Genomic DNA, 22,474 nt, shown 5'->3' with positions numbered 1-22,474 from the left:
CGTAGAGAAAATTTACCGCAAATAAGCTATATCGAAGTGGTGACACCGTTTAGTATATTTTGTACTAAGAAAAGCTTCTTAGAATAATTTTCCTTCATAATTATTCATCTAAGTTTTACAAAAAAGTTATAAAATAATAATTGAAAAGCTCCGATCGGTCACGTGGTGCGCGTGGATAGCGCACCCCAAACGCACCGCTAATCAAACAATCGACATGGTACCCACTAATTACATATAACAAGCGCAAATTAATCATCGGACGAGATAAATCAGCGACGCGTGCTCGCTCCGTACCGCGACTATTTCGGTGTGGGCGGCGGAATGATTCAGTGCAGTGGGGCCAGTCGCGCGCCGACCGCTCTCGGGGAAACATAGCGCGCGAACAGGAGCGACCTTGCGGCTTGCGGGCGACGACACGCGACCGAGCGACGAGCGCTGTTGCGATGGCGCGATGAGCACTCGCGGGCGCGCGGCGTTGTGCTGGGCCCTGCTGTGCCTGTGCTGCGCGGGCGGGCTGGCGGCGCCGCGCCGCCTCTACTGCGAGCGAGCCGACGTCGCGTGGCGCGCCTACCGCGCGCCCGCCGCCTTCGAGGCGCGCGTGCAGTCGCTGGCCAGCGACGCCGCCACCGTGCAGGTGCGCCGCGTGCTGCACCGCCAGGGCCACTGGCCCCGGGACGACGCCGTCATCCGGCTCAAGCTGCCCACCGACCCCCTGGACTGCTCCTCCCGTTTCGAAGTGCCGTTGAAAAATAGACGCAACTATATCGTGTTCGCGGAAAGACGGGGCCACTCCGCGGTCGCGCTCGGCCCGCCCCTCAAGAGGACCGGAAAGTTGATAAAGAGGATACGTGCCGTCTACAAGCCTGGTTACAGTGAGTGTTCAGTGTTTTATTAGAACGAGCCGCCCGGCGAGCCGGTCACATGGAACTTGAGGACACGTAAGGTACCAGAGATCACATTTATCGATAATCCATCGGTCTGTCTACGTTCGGTCAGATTCCATGTGGCCACCGTGCATGCTGATAGTATCATAGTTCCCATACTTCCCATGTATCGAGCGCGACGTGGGCCGTGCGAGGCTTACGAATAGAATTTAATACACGAATAAATACTGGTAACAAATATGCGATGGCAGCAGGTGTATCGTAGGAACAAGTAGCCATTATGAGTCCATTTTAGGCTCAGTAGTGAATAGTGGTCGAGAGTACCGTGGCCGCCGCTGCAAAACATACTAAACGCACGCCACTTACAGAGGCAACCTCATTTATGCACCCCTCATAAACGGTCAGGTGGCTAGGAAATAGATACGGAGCCTTTGTACCGGCTCGACTCGACTTGCGTACACATCATTTATCATAACTTTTATTTATAATACAAATATTTTGTAACATTGTTTTCCAGTTTCTTAAAACACAACAAATCCTTGACACATTTTGTTTATGAAACGAAACACGAAAAATGAGTGCTGATTCAAAAAGAAAAGAGTTACGAAAGTTTGTGTGCAATTAATATTTGAAAGTGGAACACTATAACAAAGGAGGGATAGGCCGGTGAATGAAAAAAAAATAGAAAAAAAGAAAAAAATAGCATATTAGGGATGGGATGTTGTGGAATGGTCAATTTAAAACAAAGAGTATGGATATAATGAGTGTAACTGGTAATGTTATTTTCATTGGTAATGTTGATAGTGATCGCAGCAGGCGACAATGGCATCAGCTGCTTACTTATTCCGCTTGTCAACTAAGAGAACGAGTTCTACTAGTACACGATCAGTACGATAGACTCGTCATCTGTTAATTTTGCACAATACACCTTTGTCCACGTGCTTGTCTTCATAAACTTTGGAATTATTACTTTATCTTCGAAGATGCATTATTCAGGTTTTCGTTTTTTACAAACGAACAAATAATATTTTTAATAATGCGTACGTAATGCAACCTACTGTTCTTGTATTTTTATCAATTTTTCTTTTATCTATCAAAACGACTTTATTCACAAACTCATAATTTTGATACATCTTAAAATTTAATTTTTATGACTCTCAAAAAAGTAATTATTTATCAAATCCAAATAACAAAACCAGAAACGAAATATATGTAATTCCAAAACCAATTGCATACTCAAACTTTTAGAAATAATATCTTACACACTGGTACAAAAAATATTTTTTTGAAAAACCGAAAAACTCAAACTTAAAAAATAATCTTAATTCCATCCTATAATTCTGGTCACCCCAAAATTCGTTCAAGTCATGAACATCCAAATTCAATAAAATGATAAACGCAGATGATCCGTTGCGGCGCAATCAATGGGTGACGTCATCGCACGCTCTAGTTGATACTTGTCGCTGCCTGTCAATAGCGTTACAGCACTCGCAGCTGTTTTGTTATAACAATAATAACACATTTTAACATTTTGCACGAAAATTTGACGAAACATCAAGGTCTCTGTCCTTCAGTTTCAAGTTTGCACGAACACTACACATTAACTCTAGCACAAAACTAGCGGAGTGCTCGTCTCTAATTCGATACCAATTTGTATGGAATTAAACAAGCGCCCTAATTGAAACATGAAGATGAAATATTTCACTTTACCAACGAACCGAGAACTTGTCAGTTTGACGGAACTCCGAAGTTTTAAAAATCGGCAGTACGAACCTTTAGATTTGATGTAAAATTCGAAAACTGGCTATTCGCGAATTGTTCATGTTTGAGCTACTGATCTGTAAATTTATTCATTCACTCTAGATCAGAACGTTTAAAAAGCATTTAAATTATAAATCAAAACCTTTGAAATAAATTACCTGGAACTAACTTTGGTCTCACGAACATACAATTTTGAAAGTTGTCATTGTAAATCTGTAACAAGTATTTGATTTCGTTTGTGTGGTTTTTCCAATCGTATATACCCATTTTTTCTATTCAACAGTTTTCCTTGAATTTATATCATTTTGATCTCTTTTCTATACAAAAGATGCCTCACGTAGAATTCTTAAAAGTTCTCTCTATGCGGAATCTTTAGAATAAATGATATGGTACTCTATCATCATAATTTATAGTCGAACTTAAAACGTAACTACTGTAGTAGTGTTTACTCTCAAACGTTCTTAGTCAAATTGTTTACATTCAGCATTCTATGTGTCTTTGTCTATGTGTCTGTCTATTACGAACGTGTGGAAATGTGACTGCATCTCAAGTAGTTCGTAGGATTCATTGATTAGATTGTTGTGGCTATTATGGGACCTCTGATTACTTTTTGGAAACATTTGATTTGCAAAATCATAAAACAGATTTCCAGAAATATACTTTTTTAGAGCAATCTACCACTTACAATCTCCTACAAAAGCGTATATCTACAATAACTTCATAAGTACTCGGACAGAATTATCCTGACTAACTTGGTATAATGAATCAACTACATCTAATTATGAACAAAGTACGATATTCGGTTTGTTGACAGATCAGAGTTTTATATTAAAAATGTGTAATTATAGAGAACGGTCCTATTGATTTAATTTATAATAGGCCTAATAATATGTCTGAACACAATATTTAGGTGTCAATAAATAAGATAGTCAAGCTAATATTCAAATTGAAGGTGATCTTGAATTAACAAATAAATTAAGGAAAGACACACAAATAACAATTCGAAGATCCTGCATTCTTGAAAACACAGGAACAACAAATACAAAGAGTTATGTACTTCCAAAACGTAGAATATAAAGCAATCCCAAATCTGGGTCCGATACAAATTATTTGACAAAAAGCAATGTTTAGTCAACATAAATTTAAGTTTCGATGCGAAAATCTAAATCGTGACTCTTAGCTTAAAGACGTTTGAGCTGTCGAAGAGCGAGATGCGCATGTAAATCGAATTATTTCCTTATAAATGTATATTAAGTAATACCTTTAGTTTAACGGTGGTAATGACTGTGAACCGTTTGTTGTCAAACGATTTGCTTATAAATGATTATTGATTGTCTCATCTTAAGTTGTTTGTGTATTTGTACTAGTGTTTGTTTGTGAGAAAACTAACTTGGGGTCGAAATAACGATTCGGACTACTAAGCTAAGTTAAAAAACAAAAATCAAGACAGAATGAATTAAATCACTGACTGATAGACTGTATAAATCGATATTATTCGTATCCGCACTTAAACCACATGTTGGACTCAATGCTCTACCTCAAATTCGGGAGGAGATCTGTGTCCAGCGGTGGGACATTAATAGGTTAAAAAGAAACCACTATACTCCACTCGTAAAATAGTATGCTACTTAACATTTCCAAACTAAAATACACCAATGATTGATGAACTTAGAAAAAACAAAAATCTTAACGGTAACATGTTACTTAAACCTTCAAACCCCACTATCTAAAATCTAAAGACAAATTAATTAATTACAGCGGCTCAAAGACAAATTAATGATAAAAAATTCGGTCTTAGTATATCTAACAACGCTCTTAACATATCGTTCCGGACTGCCACACCTCCATTACAGCTGTTGCGCTCCGTTGCCTTTACTGTCCTATCATATATTAACATAGTACAATTATTACGTTTTACGATCACCACTGTGAGATAGTTCATTAGTGTACTTGTTATCGTTGGATGGTATAATTCGTTGGGTATTACGCAAGGTAGTGTTTTAGGACCCTTGCCTATGAACTTTTGCATTTGACTTTTTCTAAGCCTTTGTCAGATTGTCTTAAATGTTTTTTACATAGACAAGAAAAACTTACGTAAAATAATGGAGAAATACACAGAATAGCGTATAATAAGAGATTTTTCTTTAAATAATCTCGTTATAAATAAATTACTAATGAATAGATTACATTTACATTTACTATATAAATTAATTTCAATAATTTGCACGATGTGTTACGATGCAAGTAAAACACACTTTGTTTCAAGCTTCAGGCTAAAGGTTAATAAAATAAAAAGTTATTAATCGAGGCAATTTTAAATAGATTGTAAGCTTATTAGTTTTCATAAAAAATAGGATGCTACTTTGAGTAACTTGCGAACAACTAAGATCAAGCAGCATTGTATCTCGTTGCTGAAGTTCTAATCAGAAAACAAACACCTATAAAAATGTTCGATTAATTGGGCTTCTGATTTATCATAAAGCTGACCTCATACATTAAACTGACAAGCTAAAATTACAAAATAGACTAGCATGTCATTTTGATTAACACATAGGATACTTTTTGACCCGGTGAATCTTTGAAGTCACGGAAAAAAGTTGCTGAGAATAATATAAGCTTGATCTCGACTTTCTCACTGATGACTTCATATCAAGTTATAACTAAGCTATTTAACAATTAAACCGAGTGTTTTGAGCAATTAATTTTAATTTGTTGCAAAGAAGTTTTATTACTCCATCTCACGTGATAATAAGACGCATTTAAGTAAAAAAAGTTGGAGAAAAAAGCTAACAATGTATACCTACTTGGTTTTCATTCATGAAGAAGGTATCTTCCCAGCTATCTACTCTTTAATGTAAAACTTTGTCATAGTAAAATAAAAGGTATTAAAGAACACCTTCAAGAATCAACTTTCCATGCTACTACTAACTTTTAAGATAATTAAGCACATAACTTAAATTACGAAGAACATTTAATTTTATAAAGATCATTTCAATATCTTATGTCTTATATCAATGTTCTTGGCAAATATGATTGATCACAGTAACACTACCGAATTCTAATACAAAAAATGTAATATAAAATTCATTTTAGAATTATTCGTCTTGCTATTCTCCAACAAAACTCTATCAAGACTTGACTAACCTTAAAATTGTATCCAAACTAATACATTAGACGCAAACGAACAGTGTCATTCATAGCAACAGTTGTTTACTGATCCATGGGTCGTCGTTCCTCCGCAATGGTGTGGAGCCGTGGGCACGGTGGCCTCGCAATTAACGCGTAGATCCGCACCCGCCCTGCGATCAAGCGCCATGCGCCATGCGCCTGCTCACTGTCTGCGTTTTGAGTTCGTTTTTAAGTTATTTTTTGAGCTTATTTTTGGATTTATTGTTAAAGTTGGTTTATGAGTTACAACAAATTTTGAGAAATCATTAAAAGGACTAATTGTATTAAAACAAAAATTAAATATTGTGTCAAAAAAACATAATCTTATATTTCATTTATTTCTATTTAAGAGACTAATATTGATCCAATAGAGATGAAATAACAAAATTTCAGAGAAAAATTTGCTTAAGGTGAGAAGCAACTAAATAGTTAGGTACTAACAATATCTATTTAAATAATCATTCAGATTTAAAAAATGTTAGACAGTCTATAATAACTTATAGTTCTTCAAATTAAAAACCGATCATGACTATTTAGGTCGAATACCACAATATAGGACGAACCTGCCCGTCCTATTGGTTACCACTAATTGTATGAGTTTGTATGTCATTGCTTGCTTAACCTCATATGAATGGATGTAATGAAAATGCATCTGATACTATAAGGTCAGATCAGACTATAATAGCTAGTTTATAATCTAGAGAAATATACTGTGTCTAGTAAAATACAGGCAAAAAACACTGCTTGATAAGAATGTGCCTGCAGACATCTACTATGAAAAATATACGAAAATTATCTAAAATACTATGGTCTTCATACTTGCATAATGTAAGATACTTTTCACTTTAAACTGTATATTGGTGAAAATTAAAATAAATCTAAAAATCGGCATTATTAGACACCAATAAGTTGATAACTTATTTACCTAATTTAATCCAAATCAATAATAATTTCCGTAGTTACTATAATTGATAGAATTACAAGTAGCGGAATTAGATCGCGAGTTATCTATAACTTGATATCACAAATGCTTTGCCAAAAATGCTTTAAATCTTGCAATTTCCTTTAAATAAATATAGTTTTGAAATTTGCAAACATTTTAATATTCTTTATCAACTAGCGTTTGCAAATGAATGAAACGAATTCACTCCACGTGGTGTCATCACCAACATTCTACATAACCCTGTTATTTTTATAATCCGTTCAAATTCATCCTTTGATATAAAGAAGTAGAGCATTTCAATTCGGTAGGATATTACGTAGTATTTAACTGGCCGTCGAGACCGATATATCGGAATTGTGGAATTTTTATATGTCACATAACATCGTCTAGATATTTTGGTGATAGCAATTAGACGGCGCGGTGTCTACGATGATCCCGACACGTTTTACGTACGTCTGTGATGTTTTTTTGATGTAACGTGAAATACATATTTCTTAGTTTAAAGGATTATCTTGGATTTAGACAGACAGGGTTTTGAATGATTAAGATACGTAGTTAAGGAATGCAATGATCAATGTTTTAAATGGTTAATACGTACAATAAAGCTTTCAGAAACAAGTCTGTTAGATTAAGTCCTTTTACTGAAGATACCTATTATCATAGATTTACGAATTTATTCGAAAAATTACAGACTTTTCCTCAATATGTGGCATAAAGTCACAGTTTTAAAGAAAAGTTTAAGTTCTCTGTACCTCTTATCTATTAATAACAATGAACATAGAAGCAAAACTTCTAAGAAAACGCATTCGTATTTAAAATTCAAATATCCGTTTTAATGTCCACACGGTGGCAATTAGAGAATTTACTACCGGCATGCATAATATATGCCTGGTTATATTTATTTGCAGTTTAGTCTCGGCTACGAATAATCTTCATCACTCACCATAGGTGACGATTGCGTCATGCAAAAGGTTGAGCAAAGCTTTAGTTCAGTTATATTGAGAAAATGGCGAAGTAGGATTTTACTTGTTGCTAAACACACGATTGGGAATGACTCCTGGATATATATTTTCTAATGAAGACGGACCTTTGATAAGGTTTATTTAATTTTTATTAATATCAATATTTATAAAGCATTTGAAATCCTTAAATCTGCATTGCGCATTGGTTAAAAAGCAAGACATATTATAATGCGTAATCTACCAGCCTCTATTTAAAAAAAAACAGATGATGTTTTGCATGAAAACAAAGTTCGAAACTTGCGTCTCCTAACAAGTATGATGAAGTTATATTTAAAAAAACTACGTAATGAATGTCGTCCGACTGTCTGCTTCACTTGCATTCACAAAAAACTATTCTTGCAGTAGTACAATAAAAAACCAACTGGATAATTGTCCTGGGAGACGTTTTTTCCACCAATTTATCCATTAAGTCCAATTGACAGGTTCAACAGCGCTATTTATTATCTATGTCTCAATTCTGACCGCTAAAATGTTTGATAACTATCTGTCACATTACGTCAGTACTGTCTGGTGTAAATTCTTGTCTGAGCCTCAGTTTAAATTAACATATTATCTTTAATATTATCAAGAAGTACGGCTAGTTTTCTAGCATCATTGGGCTAATTGTAATCTTTACTAGTAAGAATGTTAAATTCTAATTAGTTTATATTGACGAATTACATCTAATACTTAAACAAAACATGTCACAATCAGGAGCCATCACGTAGAATCATATTTAACCATTGAGGACGTATTAAAATTAGGAATACTACTGGCTAAGATAATTCTACATGATTGAGAACATTGAGCTAAATATATAAACTCACTTTATTAAAATCTATGTTACAAGTATTCAAGTTTGCAATTCTAGGAAGAATCTAAAAACTTATTGTGCAGCGGATAGAATTTTCCTCATCCTCACATCTCAAGTCAAATCAAACGAACACGATCATTTGATAAGGTTGGCGCGGTCGCATAATAATCGTTATCACGAATATGGCAACATTGGCAGGTCTGCTTTTTGCAAGCGCGTCTGCCACACATACTGTCGCGGTCGTGGGCCCGTTACTTGCCATCTCGGACTGTTTCACAAAGGGACCTATGGTTGTTCCTTGAGGTATCCCTTGACACCGTTTTTGTTTAATTGTTTTTGGTCGAGCGTGAGATAAAGTAATGAAAGTATAATACAAAATTATAATGGTTTGTTTGATTGTTACGTACTTTACTTAATACTGTGACTGTTTTAATCAGATTGTAATGAATAACAAAGTTTCTGAAATAATTGAAACGAAAACAGTTTGCCTTCTTTTTTTTAATAGATCGACATTAACTAACGAATTTTCCCATTTTGGTATAGTTCACAATTATAATACCTTAATACAGTACTTTTACTTAAGTTACTATACACATTAGTGATAGTCTTTATAAAACTTAACTCAGTCTCCAGTACGAAGCGAAAACATGGGACAACATGACATCCAAAATGAATCAGTAACTGCTAAGTACCACTACAAAATCATCACAATCTACAAAACCGATAATGATATAAACGCCAAACGTTCTAGGTGATATTTATTTCTTACTTCTAACGATAACACATTTAAAATAGATCTTTTAAATAAATACTTTCGATTATCGAGGTCAGTAGGATTCTGTGTAGCAACTGGTTTACAAATATCTATCACACCTTTGTTGTAATGAACTATTAGTGCGCTTTCTTCTTTACATAATTGGGTCACAATTGTATTACTATTTTATAGGTTTGATATGTGTTATGTTCGTAGCTATGCAGTTTTTGATAGAATCTTCATTCTTCCTCTTTTTAAATTCTCGTTAATATAATTAAGAAGACAAGCTGTTTTCAGTTGTTACCGCAAGGTAAGGTCTGTCAGGTTCTAAACCAGATAATCGTGTAAAACTAGTTAAAAATATGTTTTCATTTATTTAATCGTGGCTTCTCTTATCTTCTCTTATCTTCTGTATCCTCAACTTTCATATCAATATAGTGATTTCTTTACAAATTCTAATGATTTTTTCTGTAAAAAATTGTATTGTTTATAGTGATTTCATCAGTTGGACCTACTTTTCTTCTAAGAACTACAATGTAAATTCTCCAGAGGAAACGTTTTATTCACTGTGGACAAGCTTTTTATTATTTGTCACAAATTATCGGACAATTTAGTTTAGTGACACACAAAGATCTTTGCCAAATTATACTGAAATTGGTTCAGTAGTTTTGGCGCCAATCTCTTGTAAACATACACTTTTGTTTTTTTTATGAACATTATGAGAATGTAAACTTTGTGCCACTGGGACTATAGAAACAAATGTAAAAAATATTATATAAAGGTCAAAAAACAACATTATTCTTGATTGACACACATTAAATACCAGGATATAATCGGAAGATGATAAGAATCTTCCAACTTAGTAAAGTTGTTGACTAAAGATAGACTGTTGTGAGAGAACGCTTATTTCATAACCAGTACATCTATCGCATTTCATACCAAAATTTAATATAGAAATCCAAATCTTCAAACATTCCATCTATCACCTTTTAATTTTATTGAAACAGTTTCAATCTGAACGTTCAAACTTTTTTCTTTATTATTGTCGAAAAGGAAGCGCGCCGTTGAGTGATATGCGACATGTGACGGTACATCAAAACTAGAAGGACATAACCACCGGTCCACATAAACAATGAAATATAAACTGTAACACATAAGTAACAAGGTCGGTATTGGAATACGAGAGGGAGCGAGAGCACGGTGTCTGAACTCCTAAAATAATATTCACTTCCAACCACTTCAGATGTTACGCAACTTGTGTTATAATTAAAGCTAGGACGAAGTTTTAAGGCAAAGTTAACGCGAATCCAATGTTTGATCTTCGAAAACGAGACGGCTATTTTTGAGACGTCAGAAAACACTTTTAGAATATCTAACAGTAACTTTAAGTAACAAGAATTAATAATTATTTCATTTTATACCCTGGGGCACTCTATAAAGAAAATCACGAGCAAAAACAATAAATACTTAAAAATAATCTTGTTGAAAAAACGGTTAATGAAACCAAATGTTAAAACTTACTATGACGGACTATAACCTCAGTAAAATTATCCCTCAATTTAGTTCAAATCTTACATCATTAATTGATTACATCTCGTAGACAATAGCTCTATAACATATTCTAACCTTCAATCTGTTGTTCAAAATACGGATGCATTCACTTACCAATTACACATGTTAATACAATACAGTTTCCGCCAATATCCATATTCAATAAAATAAATAAGCGACTCACGTACAGACTGATCTCAACTAGAGAATGGCGCCGGTCCATAACAGGACCGGGTTTTTCTAACGAAACGAAAATTATGTCTTCACAGTGCGACCTAACATTGGAATAAAATGTTACTGATTTTAAGTTTGTGTTTTATGATGATGTGATAGGTAAAGATGATGAAGAATTTGAAGTTAATGATGAAAAAGTTGAAGATGAACGAATATTTGAACTATTACTATTACTACTTTATACTAAAGTACTTTAAAACGACTATAATAAACTACTACTATTATATAGCAGAAGAAAGGTATGTTAATTTATAGCTTTTTGCGCACAACTTAGCTTGTAGATCTAGTTAAAGTTTATGCCATTGTTTTAAGTATATTCTATAACAATGTCTAATAGTGTAACAAGATCCCTATTCGTGATTTAATAACAAGATTTAAGTGCCCTACAAAAATATAACTTCTAAAACTTATTCAATCGAGTTGTCTCATTAAGTTCTCCCCAAAATTGCATTTCAAATTAAATCATTTTCACATATACAGGGTGTCTCAAAACTATATAAACTAATAGCATATTTAATGAAGATTACGAAATTAAAAAAATCACAGCGAAATTGTGATACTGGTGATTACAGGACTTGAAAATGCGACCGAGGGTGTAGAATTTCAACTTTTTTTTTAAATGTCTATTGTTGCTGAACTAAATGATATGGAATGTTTTTTTTATTTTTCCCAGAACTGCTATAACTTGGCCTTTCATCCGGTCTCAGATCATCGTTGAGTTTTGGGACACCCTGTATAATAAGATCATAACATGTATTACTACAGATATTGCTTTACTCATTGTATTACTTAATCATCTGTGCATAAACATCTCAAGTTCTCTGGTACAATACTGATGAAGCTCTAAACTTAGCAACAGTGAGTAACAAGCGCTTTACGATTATTATCTGTGAGAATTATGTTACAATATTTGGTACTTCGTGCTTTCGTTCACTTGACACTGATTCAATTGTGAACGAACATTAAAATATTCCATCATATGATACGGTGACACTAAGTTTTTAATTATGTTACGTATACATACTAACATCCCTACTCAAATTGCTTTTTGTTTAAAAATAATATTTTGATCAATCAAATATTCAATGAAATCAGACGTTAAAATATTCTGTTAAAAGTTACGGATAACATTTTCCATTGCTTCAGAGTTTACTATAGTCACGGCACATTTTGACATTACTAAAATACTTATATCCCGTAGTTTTTACGAGTTTAAGAGTAAAGAACGTCAATTTATTGGAACAAACTTTCGCATTTTATATTGATCGATCTACCCGACCAATTTCGGCCATGGCAACTACTTTGACTCCTAATCAAATTGGTTATTGAATTTTATAATATCTAGACCGTAAAGCTTCATAAAATAATCATGGCATTAGAATTTCACAATCGTCAAGAGCTATTCCTCATTAATTAAGTAACTGACGTTGTATAATAAAAACTAGCAATAAAGTACATAAGGTCAGAATGAAAGACCTCAATACATCTCGCAAAGGTTAAGATTATTCAATTGATGTATTGGGTAGTGTTAATGATGGAGCTGACTTGTCGTCAATGGAATTGGCAGACCTTTCGAAAGAAATATGGTGATTAAAAATCATTTTGACAAATTATTGGTTTCATGAGCTGATGATAAATAAAGAATCAGTCACTTTGACAGTATTTAGTGTCGGTCTTTCATCTGAATTGTTTGATACAGCTAATCTGAATGTAAAATTATGAAGTAGAGGAAATTTATAGCCTTAAAGAATCATTTTTAGACTTACAAATATCAATATACTTACATACAAATTAAATTTGTAGGAACATAAAATTGAACATTGTTCGGAACAGTAGTTCCGAAGATTAATTTAAACCATACAAACGAAATCGTAGTGTTCAAACTAGCAAATAGCTTTAACAGACTTTTGCAAAGTAAAAAGACAAACGTATCATCCATCTTAACTGTCTGTCACATCATCCAGTAATATTGATGCACTATTTAGTTTATAAACTTGTCAAGCAAGTTATACTTACAGTGTAGAATTCCCTCCAGACAGTTAAATTCAAGGGAGGTATAGAGGACATTAGCGGCCACCCGCGAACTATAATGAGACGCGCGCGCACCTGTACGAATGCGTAATCGGCAATCATCGGGCGACTTCGGGTGGCGTCGTGTTTAGTTATTATGTAATTTATTGTAACGTTCTTGGACCTTTTTGTAATATAGGGTAAGCGTTTTGAAAGGATGTTTTGATTTTGTTAAAAGCTAGTTAGTAGTTAATGTCAAAAAAAGGATATTGGCGACTGTAAACAACTACTGTATAAAGAATTGTTATTTAAAAAAAAATAATAAGCTGTTAATGTATTTTAAATTAGTTAAGAGTCTCTATCCGTTTTTCTGTATTTAAAATCATCAAGTATTTATGTTCAAATGTTTTTGGAGTGAAACAAGTAAAATTATCTTAAACTTTAAAATCATATTATCCCACATTATCTTGTAGGCTTATTAGAAACTATAGCAAGTTTTAGCTTTTACATCGAACTTCTCAGTTTCCTTAACGACTAAATTTGCATAAACATTTAACCTCAAGCAATAAAAAATCCTATCTCATATTTCGTCCGAGATAACCATCGGTACTCATTACACCTGCCAATAATGTATTTAAAAAGAAAATGAACGATGTCAATAAATCGGGTGCACTTTTCCGTACGTAATATGCAAATGAGGATTTTGAACGACATATTGCGCAACCCAGTGACCTGACCGGCTTGTTTCGGTAAAATTTACCGCGTGCAAATGTCGAGGGCGATTGCTTGTGGTACACGAGAAAAGAAAGTAGCGAATTACATTCGTATGCAGACCATAGTTCAATAATGGCATGTACCTAATGCTCACAAGTATTTCTGTCGCTACGATACACGTCAAAGTGACAAAGAGCACTTACGTAACAGTTGCTTAAGGTTGACAAAGATTAAAGATATCTCAAACACCCGCTAGACCAAGATGGTGGACAGAGGGCTTCATCCCTCTTTCATTCTGGGAGAACTTTGTCTTGCGGTGAGACAGTGGTGAGTTCTATTAAAATATAAGGAAAAACATATTACAATACAGATACATACGATATGACAGGATACTACAATTAATAGTTCTGAAAGGCTAAAATAATAAGATGTGGCAAGGAACTCCCAGCAACTATAACTGGAAAATAACGTAGTTACTCCACTATATTCCTATCAATGTTAATCATAAAAACGCTATAAGCAAACAACTTAAATTAAAATTAAAGTGGGCGAATCATATGACATTTAGAATTAATTGCAGGGCGCGGCGAACGAGTGAAAATGTCGACCGAAATAATAAAATGCCGACGAAAGTGCAATCTCTTTGTAATTAGGGGTTTCTGAGATTAAAATAGACCTGTCTTTAGATAAATGTATGTTTCTTAGTTACCGATAATAACATAACTTCAGACATAGGCTCTGTTTAATTACAGAAAAAAGCCTAAGACTGCCAGTTTGGTAATTAAAATCTAGATAGGTTTGTATAAACTACGATAGGTTATTGAAACCCGCTGTGAATCGTGGCATTAAGGCATTTAAATTTGTAGAGTTTTATATAATGATTATAGTCGGTTTAAAAACAAAATGGTTGTATAATTGTTGTTATTGTTATAATTCTTGTTAAGTTATTATAAAGACAGGTGCAGTTGTCAGTTTGTAAACAATAAACAAGCTATTGTGAAGTAAACTTTCACGGGGTCATCAGCCTATAGAACGGTAGTTAGTAACGATAGTAACATTTGCAGAATTTCACAGTCGCATAAAAACTAACATAACAATAGGTAGAATAATTTAGACGATTAAGTATGCAACGCAAATGATTATCTATACTATGCTCTATCTTACAATAATTTTGAATGCGATAGTTTAATGCTTTTGTTGATTTTTGTTACTCACTCACGATCAAAACTACATAACAGTCTTTGATGAATATAAAGTGTGTACAACGATATTTTATAACCTGGATGATGGACCCTAAGACGTCTTTACATCGGAAGTTATTTTCAAGCGGACTTCGTTCTGAAAAACGAAGGAACTAAGACGTGATTTTGGTTTCGTATGCATTCATTCAATTTAATACAAAACGAGTTCTTTATTTCAGTAGTACAATTCAGATAAAATCAACTAATTAACCAATCATATTACGTAGAGTAAAACATTACCGCCATTTAATTCAATTACTAAACTTAATTTCACATTCCAGTGTTTATAACTGTCAAAGAGATAAGTTGCTGACACTAACTAATTGCAAGCGTATCACAAACATGCAACTAGGGTAAAGTGGATTATATCATAGAAATAAAGCAGAATATATCGAAGTAAAAAGCTTTACAATAGGTCTGATTAATGATGTAATCAAATGATTTTTGATGACTACCTTAATTATTAAAAATCATCATATAAGTCCTCATTATAAGTAAGCATGATCCCGAAATATAATCTAATATAATGCCAAATTGGTTCAACTGTTTCGTTGGTAAAAACAGAATCATTTTGGCTTCTATAATATAAGATACACCATAGTTTAGAATTTATCAAAAATTACAAACAATTCAAAAAGGTACACGATGCAACAAAAAGCTGGGTCAAAGATAAAGATTGATATAACCTTAAGAAAACAAGGCGTTATACTATAAACGTATGACAGCTGCAAATAAAAATGTAAGTAATATGTCATGAAATAAATCAATCAGAACACTACCTATTTCAAACGCCTACCTTTATTTCAAAGTCTAAGCAAAAGAACAAATCAAAGCAAGAACAAAACTACCTACGATTATTACACGAACTGCTCTATACGACTATAGTAAAGGTGAAGTAAATCAAGCATTTGCCGATCTAGTAAACACGCCTACCGGTCATACTCGTAGTAGCTCATTGGCGACGCGCGTCACATAGTCTGTCGCCTAATATGTACGGCCGACCTCGGTTTACTCTGCGCAGTGGTGCTAAGAGAGGGAAAAGGCGATTATAAAGTCCTTAAAAAACTTCTATCATTTTTTATTGTGGTCCCAACATGTGTCCTTGAGGTATCCCCTTTAGAATCTGTTGAAAATATTTGATAATTCCTATTATTTAATAACTAGTAAAAATTGTTATACATTTTGTTGTCTTCTTTGTTCAGTATTTTAATATTATTTGTTTTGCTCGACTTTGTTGTATTAATTAATTATGATTAACTCAATCAAAAGTAAGACTAAAGTCTACTATTACTCATTAATGTTTTGCAATACATTGTCTTTGCTATTTTTATTTATTATAGGCAAATTAAAGGCCATGTCAACAAGTGGCGATGAACTTAGCACACATTTTTTGCACTTTTTCCTTGTAACATTAAGTAGGTAAAGTAGTTCAAAAGTAATCTCTCGCTTATGTTTTAGACCACCACAACCCGTCCTAATCAATCTAACGTTTATAGAGTCACAAGTTGACATTAACACATTAATCTTTTATACACAAGTACCGTTTATTTGTCATTGCTCACTGATCTCGCCGACAATAAGCGTTGGGTATTTTTCACCCATTGACATATGGTTTGTTTGAATTGAGGTGTTATTGACAGTACTACAAATACGTACTTTGATTTATCAAGTGATCTGTACAGTGCTGGTAAGTTTATTGAAGTTGGATAGGAATTGAGTAGCAAATAAAATTGATGATGAAATGCGACACAGTTCTTTGATCTTGATGATGTCCTCCCATGCCGTTGCATGATGAGATGCATTAGATACAGGCAGATAAATTTGATGAATAACTTTAATTTCGTTTCTCTTTCGTTCGGGAAGAGACCTCTGCGCAGCAGTAGGACAGATATGGGTTAAACAAAGTTAATATAGATACACTTCATTTCAATACGTTTATAGTCAAATAATGGTTCCACAAACAAAATTAGTTCAGGCAATATGTCGTTATCATCATATAGACTCAAAGTAATGATATGAAGCACATATATTGAGTGGAGTGTGCCGCGTACTTCTCAGAAGTATAGCAACACACTCAAATAGCGCACACGTTCTTTATTGAGGCTGAATATTCTACAGCCGGCTTTGCACTCACGGCTGATCCGAATGTGAATTCTCGTTCGCGTCTTAAGAAAATACATTTAGAAGGGTTTTCGCGCCATAATTAATAGGGAATATGATTTGTAGCGGCATTAAATTTGTAATGTTGAGTGTTGTACTTAAATAACGATGATACGATTTACAAAGGTCGAGCCAAATTAATCTTCGATAAATTAAAGCGGGAATAGTGTGACCATAAGTCGCAGTCGTTAGACCAAATAATCTAAAACATTTTTCTGCCACAGGCTATAAATCTAAAATCTATAGGCGATTAAACCTAAGGTTAAATGAACATTAATTTCCTTTTTTTTAAATTTCATTACACTTCATTTAAACCAGCAATCTTATTCTGATTATCAAAATCGTTTCATAATCAGAACTTATGCTCTGGATTGACTTGCTCTATGACACTGTATTCGTGCTTAGTATAGTAGGTACTTTCACTAATACCAGCATAAAAATGAGTAATCTTATAGCTTTTTCTATATTTTATTCGTCACTCCCGATTTCCTCTCTTCTATACCTGGTAGACCTACAAACAGTTCTCGGTACTCGGTGGCGCTATTACATTCTGGCATCAATATCATCGGTGTATCATAAGGGTGTGAGTCATTTATTTAGCGCTAATGTTTCTTAGAATATTAATATTAACAGATTAATAGTGGCTGAGGAAAATGTAGCATATTTTGAAAATCCTAATGAAACGTCTTACTTATGAGATAGATTGAAGCTTCAGTGTTAAGTGGTTCTGTTATTTATTTGAATAGTATAACAAAGGCATTACGTAATCTTAAACATAATTTGCGAATATGAAATGTGTTGTTGTTCATTTTGATATTTATTGAATAACAATTTTTACATATTTTAATAATCCAAAATCAATCAAAATCAAATCTGTCTTCCCTTATTATTGTTTCCAATGGGCGTAATTTTCTGTATGTATTTAATCTTAAAATGAATGATAATAAGAAATGAAGAAGTTAATATTTTTTTACTGCATGTCATTGAACTATCGCAATGAAAGTTTTCTATATCAGCATAATATTTACAGACTAAAATACTCTAAGTAGCAATAAATAATACTTACTTTTAAAAAGCAAAACACAATATAACACTGAAACTAAACTAAACAATCGAAGTCAATTTCTCGTAGCGATAAACTCCCCTGAAAAATAAGCTGCATTTAGAACAATGTTCTTAAAAACAGTTTTGAGTATTAAAATACGAGACTCCGATGCTTTCCCAAATAACTTACTATATTACTATATATTACTTTTATACTAAATTATTTGATTACCTATTAACCGCATTGAGAACCTTGTCTAAGTTATTCAGACCATGCTAAGGCCTTGGACAAAATTAAACGACCGTTATCTCATGCAAAAATAATCGATAACAAATTTTAACCCGCTCCGTAAAGCAAAGAGATGCTAAATCTGTAAAGACCACCTATCACCTAAAGTAGCGTCTTTGGAATGTCCGCGTCAAAGGTTCACATAAAACGCAAAAGCTTTAAAAGTAATAACAGTACAATTCCACGGATGTCTCGATTCATATCCGTTGTTCTTCGACTTCCTCCTGACATCTAGACTTTACAAAACACTAGACTAAACAGACGGACCCGCGGCATCTCACATGTAAACAAACAAAGGGAAGTTCTTTACATCGGTGGTATGCACCTTATGTATTTTGATCAATAGTTGTTGACTGTTCGTCGGTCTTTTTCGCTTAGGGTATGCCACAAGGTTAATACTAGGACCAGTTATAAAAATTTGATTTACTAAAAGCGCTTATCTTATTTTATAATGGCAAAAAGTTTACTAGACTAGCGATCTCCGTACTCTATAAAAGAACAGAATTGCTGACTCTTAATATAACATTCTTTAATAGCAATATTATTAACTATAATACAACTAGCACTGTGATTTTTAGTAATTACTATAAACATAAAACACTTATTAAAAATATGAAGTATTTTAATATGCATAATTTGGCAATAAGTTCACACAGTTTCCACAAATTCAGAACTGAGCAGTATTTCCTTAATCTTTTAAACAAATTTCACAGCAACATTACTCTGTACGATCATAAATTTCAATTCGCAATATGTACTGAAACCTAGTTAAGTCAAGATTTCAACTGACACCTCTTAAACCAATTGCTGTATGTTTGCATTGAGTAGTGTAAATACTAATTGATTATCTGAACTGAAATACACTGAGCTATAATACTACCTACACTGTTACAATGGAATAGGTATTTACATCATCGTACACCTACCCTTATGCCATGTGTTATTTGTGAGTGCAACGGCACGTGTATCTGTTGCCTAATTTACCGCGATTTTGGTATTTACTTTCCTAATAATTGAAAGTTGTTTATATAAAATTCGCTCTCTATTATTACAGTTGAATATGCTTTTGTTTTTAAAAGTGTCATTATCATTTATTTATCATTTTTGTCTGTTATTTTGATCCATGTTACTATGGTCATGGTATTCTTATATTATTATAAGAATGTTTTCTGGCACTTCCGTACGCGATTACACACTTTAAAACTTTGTTAGTATGGGTCCAGTTTCCAAAAGTTTGAAAACCAGTCTTGGAGATTCTTGCGGTCCCTATCTTAAGCTTTTCATCGCCGAAATCTTGGTAGATTCTAATAATATTGTGATATTTTTAATAATATATTGAATTTGACTCCTATTTAAACCACTTTATCAATACAAAAGCCTTTAACGAATAAAAACAAAGCATTCCATAAATAGACCGTGACGCACTTGTTAATATCAGCTCCATATACTAAAGTAAAGATAACTAAAAATTTTCACTGAACGCACCTTTCGTCTGCGTTGAATATTGATAGTTTGGCCTATTCTGTTTGTTTATTTCACGTATAGAATGTTGGCGCCGGTGAACCAAAGCTTCTGGGAACATAACTAGGGATATCAATTATAATAATTTTAGTTTGTTGTGCATGTAAACTGAAGACTGTTTTGGTCCATCGCTACTTGTTATGGATTTATTATACTGTTGTTATTGTCGAGTTCGCTTGTTATTGCTTTATTGTCATCGTTTTGTTTTTAACATTCACTTTCTTGAGGATAAAAATACGTAAAAATACGGCCTTGATAGTGCATAGAGTTCTAACAATAAAATTGTAATGTGAAGTGATACGTAATCTATTTTAGAAAATATGAATCAGTCCGATAGCATTGAATCGGTAATGTTAAATTAAGATGAAACAATAATGATATAATTTATGTAGTGCGAAGAAATTTAAAAGGTGACAAGTGACATATACACACTATTCTAAAGCACTTACTGTAATCCAATTTTCCGGCACCGACATAAAATAATTTGATTTATGATCTCAACTAGACAATATAAAAATATCTATTAAGAGTGATGAAAGATAGAAAGCCAGAAGAGAATAGTAATTTAAATACACATTTTAATTTAAACTTAGTTCATTATGAAAATAAACAGTTCATTGATTGTCTCGTTGTGGAATATCAAAAAGAAGCTGTTGATAGAGTGTGTATGAAACAAGAATGTTAATAGTAGAGCCACATGACTGAGCAAATTGTTTTGAATCAGAAGATCTTTTACGTCACTATTTTCTTTACTAAGAGCTACATTTATTTAATACTTCCTGCGATTCAATTGCACAAGTGGAGCGTAAAATTACTTTCTATTTATTATATTACTAAAAGTATTTTTTTTATTGCATTATTACTGTAAAACTACCTTTAACCACTCTATTTAAAACTTCTAATATAGCAAATTCATATTTATATACAATAACTACTTTACACTGAACTCTAAAAGTACCGTTTGTCAAAGTACTACCTCACGCCAAATAAGCCTCAAAATTGTCTAAAAACAAAAGTCATTCAGCATCCATCATTTTCCTGTTTCCATTTCCCATACTGACGTCATCTGACAGTACCATAAGAATCAAACGATCGCGTCTGAATAGAAACATCTACGTGAATTTTCGCAGAATCTAACCTCTTACAATACATTGACCCAACTGTTTACTTTACCAGACCCATTTTAAATAACATACTCTTTATATATAAACTTGCGTTCCTTCATAGTCTAGACTACGTTTTTAGGTGAACTAATTCACGTAATAATGTCATGAGAGGTTCATACTACGATACTGATAGTAGTTTGACTCCCTGAATATGTAAAACTTTCTTACGTATACTAAGTTCACCTATGAGTCAATTTGGTCGGAATTGTAAATGTTTGGAAATATTTCCGACGATCGTCCTACTGATATCCGGAATACAAAGTATTTATAGGGATAAAGTAATTGAAAAACATTATATTTAGAATTCATTTGGAAGTTATCAATAACGTTTGCTTCTGTTACTAGTGTAAAATTTTACATAATATTTACGTGTTCACGGTCGTGTACTTGAATCAATTATAGTTACGGCTTTAGTATTAAATTAAATTGATAGGTTTGAATCTTGTTATAATTTTAAAAGGGTTAGTAAAGTAATTGATAAAGTTCATACACTAGTTTATATTCTTTTCTTTGTTCAAGCCATAAGCGTACAACATAAAAAATACACCGCACATGTTTAAAGTTTATTATTTAAAAAAATTCCAAAGGTGAATTCTCTTTTAGGATAGATCGGAATATTTGTAGTGTCCTTAGAATTTAGGCTAGCTATAACAGTCATAACAAATCATGATTCCAGGTACCTACATCAAAGGTAAAAAATCATCTGTTTATTGTTTTCCATTAGTGGATAGTATGAGTAACTTTAATACGGAAGTGCATTATTTGTTCAAAATTCCCAAGTAGTCTGCGGCTTTTTCAGTGATTCGAGGAAAATCTAGGTAAACAATTATATTTGAATCAATAACTGCGGTTAATGGACCTGGTCATTTGTTTTTGGAGTCGTATCGCTGCGACAACCGCAATTTGCGGTTAACAATGCTCATCTAAGGTGCCGACTTGAACCCATTTATAAGTCGTTTGTGGTAGTTCAATTTCAATTATGTTGTGAATCTAGGTTAAAATACAGATTAAATAAATCATCAAAGGAAAATATAGCGCCACTATTATTAGGTACTATTAATGTAGCATGGATGTCTTTACAACATACCTACATCAACCAATCACGCCTTTTTCCCATAGGAGTAAACAAAGACCAAAAATCTCTAGTTCGTTTGATCCTTACAAACTTCCCTTGCCTCATTTACATCGATACATTGTCATACATGACCACTTATAACTT

At 33.4% G+C, this 22,474-nt stretch overlaps 1 protein-coding gene across 1 annotated transcript in view; it reads left to right on the top strand.

Moving 5' to 3' along the window:
• The first annotated feature begins 325 nt into the window (after positions 1–325).
• vn (membrane-bound neuregulin protein vein) overlaps positions 326–22,474 on the top strand; it is a 66,771-nt gene continuing 44,622 nt past the window's right edge. Inside the window, exon 1 of the mRNA XM_076114850.1 lies at positions 326–872. Within this exon, the coding sequence (XP_075970965.1) occupies positions 452–872 (421 nt within the window). The 5' untranslated portion in view covers positions 326–451. The remainder of the gene's footprint in view (positions 873–22,474) is intronic.

This window comes from Anticarsia gemmatalis, chromosome 5, assembly GCF_050436995.1.
Source record: "Anticarsia gemmatalis isolate Benzon Research Colony breed Stoneville strain chromosome 5, ilAntGemm2 primary, whole genome shotgun sequence".
Taxonomy (NCBI): domain Eukaryota; kingdom Metazoa; phylum Arthropoda; class Insecta; order Lepidoptera; family Erebidae; genus Anticarsia; species Anticarsia gemmatalis.
The sequence above is the reverse complement of the archived record's forward strand: the minus strand, read 5'-3'. Positions and strand labels throughout refer to the sequence as shown.